Consider the following 4,864-nt stretch of genomic DNA (forward strand, 5'->3'; position numbering starts at 1 on the left):
AGCACAGAGAAGAAAGGTGAGTATAAGTGTTTTATTTTTTTTGGATGTGTCTACAGCGTGAAAGGGATGCGGGGGCTACACATACCAGGATTGGGGTGAGGGGTACCACACATACCAAGAATGGGGTGAGGGGTACCACACATAACAGAATTGGGGGGATGAGGGATGCCACGCATACCGTGATTGGGGGGATGAGGGGTGCCATGCATACCGGGATTGGGGGGATGAGGGGTGCCACGCATACCAGAATTGGGAGTGAAGGGTGCCACACATACCAGGATTGGGGGGAGTGAAGGGTGCCACACATACCAGGATTGGGGGGGTGAGGGGTGCCACGCATAGCAGGATTGGGGGGGTGAGGGGTGCAACGCGTACCATGATGGGGATGAGGGGTGCCACGCATACCAGGATGAGGATGAGGGGTGCCACGCATACCAGGATTGGGGGTGAGGGGTGCCATGCATACCAGTATAGGATGGTGGGGACAGGATGGGGGCAGCACAAATACTAGGAGGGGGGCAGCACATACCAGCATGGGAGACCATATACCAATAAAAATGCTCGCCACCCGGGTGTAGAACGGGTTCAATAGCTAGTTAAATATGAAGAAATTACCAACAACATTGAAGAAATTAAATTTTATGATAAAATATTGTTATATGCAATATAATGTTCTATTGCCCTATAACTGTTAATGTTGTTATTCATAAACTTTAGTTTTTTTTACCTATAGTAATAAAGTATATGATAAAGTAAAATATATAAATACATATAATATTAGCACTAGTCATACAGGTAGCAGTGATGTAATGATCATGGCAATTTAATGAATATTATAGTTGGAAAACTTATTGGTAGGATTGTAGTGATATTATTTTTCCTCTTCTACTACTACTTTTATTATCACTGTTTTTATTATCAAATTGCTAATTTTTATAAATCCTTTTTTCTTCACAAGTGGAAAGGATCTGATTATAATACAGGGCAGCTTCTCCTTCACCTAATCAGAAGACTTGCCCTCATGTCTTTGGGTTTGTTATCAATTTTATTGTTACTAATGTAGATCTTATGTGTAGAAGATTTTTGTAAAAGGGATGAAACCCTGATGGACCCAATCTCTCGATGGGTCCATAAGATAATATAACCTTTGATTCAATCAGTTTATAATTATCAAAGCATAAAACTGTCCTCACAAACAAAGAAAAGTTCATGGTAATCAGGATCTAAACCACAAGAATCGTATGTTACTCCAAGGTATAATATCTAGTGATGAGAGAGTGTGCCGGGCACTGCTCGGTAATCGATCGAGTATCCCAAGTGCTCAAGTACCCACACCACATGTTTTGCTGTCTTTCAGCCACTAAACATGCGGTGATTTCATGCCAATTACGGTAATGCCATAGCCATATTGGCTACTGGCATTACTGTGATTGGCCGGCCTATATAAGACCCGGTGACATGATGATCGCCACACTGTACCCCGGAAACAGAGTTGGGAGAGTTGCTGCAGAAGGGAAAGTTAGCATTACAGGCCTTGCTGCAGAAACCTAAAACCAACAGTCCTTATCAAGGCTACATCTATTCTAGTCAATACCACTGTTAGCAGTACGATTTAGTGTAGGGATAGCTGTTGGGGAAGGGGTAGTACTGCATTACAGGCCTTGCTGTAGAAAACAAAAAACAAAACTAGCCACATTCAGCTATGGAAATTTTTGTACTAATTGTACGACTATGGCTTTCTGGTATATCTTCATTTTACTAGCCCTCTACGACTCAAGAAGGAGAGATAAAAAGTTCTCCTTGTAATGTGGGTTGAGAAGGGTGAACAACTAGTAACCATTGTTGGCCAAAATACATATAACGCCAGGGTCACAGGAAAGGCAACGGGATATAGTGTCAGCCGTGGGTGCCAGACTCGCAACAGGAAAGACTTCTATTCCTCGAGAGGTGGAGTTTCTGCTGTTTTTGCATGTCAGGAGCTCTTCCAATGTGACATGGCATCCACAATCTATTTCAGCCAACATTGATCTTCAGAAATTTGAAAACTGACAATTCATAAACTTTTTTTATTCATTTAATTAAATTAAAATACATTTCAAAAATTATACAAATATGGGAGTCCTTGGTGTAATGTGATATGAAATAGATGGATAGATATGAGATATATAGATATTAAATACATAGATATGTGATAGAATAGATAGATATGAAGTATATAGATATGAAATTATTAGATATGAAAGAAATAGATATGAAATACGATTGTATGAAACAAATAAATATATTTCCCACTATAGATAGAAATGATATATATATATAAAGAGCGAGAGGTTAGATACATATAATATAGGTTATAGAGAGAGTGGTACATAGCTACAAGATAAATAGATCGCAAAAAATATAAAAATCCCTTCAACTGGAACCCTTTTTCTTATTTTCACTAAACCCCTTTTGTTTTCGATTCTTTTTCAATCGCAATCAGTAAGAAAGTTGAATTCAAAACTAGTTTTTTTTTATATGATTTATTGAAAAACTCATACAGTCTATTGGATAATATATATATAAAGATATCAAAACTCATAAATAAAAACAGTAAATAAGTTTCCCCTTCTCTCAAATATATACAATGTGTAATGTATCAAACCACTATATACAAGGCAGATAACTCTACACTCTCATTTACGGTTAGTGCTTAAAAAAAAGGTTGGGAGCTGGTGAAAGAATTGTAATACGGGCCTCTGTTAAGGTGAAGTGTGTCCTGTAAATCTGCAGATGGTTCCATCATGGAGCCTGAGGTGGAACTGCTGAATCCAGTGATGTTTCTTTGGGAGAGTTCATTCACCAACCCCAGAGTCATCGGCCTGTTCGATGAGCTAGAGTCCAAGGAGGAGGTCATACTGCTGAAAAATGTATTCAAACAGGGAGCAGAGGTGCTTCCTGTGGGAGATGCGCTGTTCAGAACTTTTGAGGAGGCTTCCACCACTGGGGATGATGGAGTCATCATAGATGGCGTATCACCACCTTTCCTCTCTCCAGCTGGGCAACCTTCTTCACTCTTAACCGCAACAGCATCAGTGGTGTTGGATTCTGATCTGCGCTTTTTTGTTTGTCGAAATTTTCCGTTGTCAAACATCTTCTTGCAGTTAGGATCCAGAGTCCAGTAATTACCTTTGCCTAAACATTGTAAAAAAATTAATATTATTGTAATATAATGAAATATAAACATATACATTATAATATAGCAAATCTAAAGTACAAATTATTAAAAAAAAATCTATGAAAATTAAATGATTTTTACTGATACAGTAAATAGAACAGTTGAAAAAATTTATGGGAAAATTCTAGTCATTCAACCAGTCTAAAGTTTTTAAAAACATTCTGAAGATTTATTTTATTAAAAATAATTCTTATTTGAGGTTGGATCTAAAAGTCAATACACTTCTAAAAAAAAAAAATTCTAACAAAAAAAAAAACTTACAGTAGAATTTTCTGATAACTGTGCATTTTTGTTTGTAAAATACAAAACCAAGGGCAACTTATTGGCAAATACTAATACTATTGCGACTAAAAATCTATAATTAATTAGAATGAATGTAGTTATATAATTACCTGGGTCATTCTCATCTCTTGGCACTTTCTTAAAGCAGTCATTCAAAGACAAGTTGTGTCGAATTGAATTTTGCCATCCTGCTTTGCTCTTCTTATAAAATGTAAAATACTCATCCACATACTGGTATATTTGGCTCAGGGTCAGCTTCTTTCCCGGAGCATTTTGTATGGCCATTGCAATAAGTGCGGAGTAGGAATATTGTGGCCTTACAAGCTTCATAAGTTCCTCCTGAGAAGCTATGGAAAACCAACCATGATCTGCACCACTGAAACCAGACGAATTTGTCAAGAATCCATTAGAAGGCGGCATATGCAAGTTTGGGTTATTTCCATAAGGATATCCAGGCATGTTATAGACTCCAGGCCTATTAAGACCTAAATAAGAGTTGGTCGATGGTGAATTGTCTCCAATTCCATAGTTGGCCACCTTTGGCATTGAATGAAAGTTCTGCTGGGGGTACATGGTGACGTTTTCACCATATACTGCCATCTGATGAAGGTTTGTAGATCTCTGATGAGCTGGAAGATGAAAAGAGTTCATACTCTTATTCGGCAGGTTCACACAAAGTCCTTCTGAGAACAGGTGCTGAACGGATTTGGAGTTCTGTCTTTATACTTCTCTGGAGTAGTGATGCTCCCTGCCCGAGGCCACTGATTGGTTTGTTTTACATATTCGTTTTTTTTTTTTTTTTCAACAACCAGTTAGATGTCTTAGTTGAAAGACAGGGGTGTGTAAAGTGAAGGACTAATCACCAAAGAGTCACCAGAGAGAACAATCTGTCTTTTTTTTTCCATTCATTGTTCTATTGATCTTTCTGTACCTGCATTTCAAGACTTTTTTTTTTCCTAACTTGAATTAAAACTGTGAACTAAAAGTAGAAAAAAAAATCTTCACATTGAAAAAGTCAAGTTCCTTGAGAATCTCAAATACTTATTACCTTTTACATCGCTTATAAGATGTAGAAAAAAATAACAACAAAACATTGTTCAGTTAAGAAGCTAGACTTCTAGAAATTCCTTAAAAATAATGATTATTCTATTAACTGGCAAGAACAATTAATTATTATTTTTGTGTCTTTTTTTAAAAGCATAATTTATTTGGAGAAATTATTAAATAAAATAAATTTATAATAAGAATAGCATTGTATGTATCATTGTGAGTTCATGTATTACCGGTCATCGTTTCAGTTCACTTGGAATTAGCTTTTTTTTTTCACATTTGGATCTACCATAAAACACTTTAACAGTTTAAACA

The 4,864-nt window shown here is 36.8% G+C and overlaps 1 protein-coding gene across 1 annotated transcript; it reads right to left on the reverse strand.

Moving 5' to 3' along the window:
• Positions 1 to 2,692: 2,692 nt before the first annotated feature.
• LOC141199143 (forkhead box protein I1c-like) lies at positions 2,693 to 4,150 on the reverse strand. Its single transcript, XM_073663197.1, has 2 exons — positions 3,610 to 4,150; positions 2,693 to 3,174 (listed from the first exon to the last, which is right to left on the reverse strand). Exons 1-2 carry the CDS (start codon positions 4,148 to 4,150, stop codon positions 2,693 to 2,695), a joined length of 1,023 nt encoding a protein of 340 aa, XP_073519298.1.
• Between the last annotated feature and the right edge of the window lie 714 nt (positions 4,151 to 4,864).

Source organism: Phyllobates terribilis, unplaced genomic scaffold (genome assembly GCF_046119375.1).
Source record: "Phyllobates terribilis strain yellow unplaced genomic scaffold, ASM4611937v1 Scaffold_1__5_contigs__length_1240528914, whole genome shotgun sequence".
NCBI classification, from domain to species: domain Eukaryota; kingdom Metazoa; phylum Chordata; class Amphibia; order Anura; family Dendrobatidae; genus Phyllobates; species Phyllobates terribilis.

Bases quoted from the DNA above. Each gene is read 5' to 3' on its own strand.
- LOC141199143 (XM_073663197.1), bottom strand. From the start codon at position 4,150: ATGAACTCTTTTCATCTTCCAGCTCATCAGAGATCTACAAACCTTCAT. The intron at 3,175-3,609 runs GTAATTATATAA...TACAATGTTTAG, and splicing joins AAGAGATGAGAATGACCCAG to GCAAAGGTAATTACTGGACT.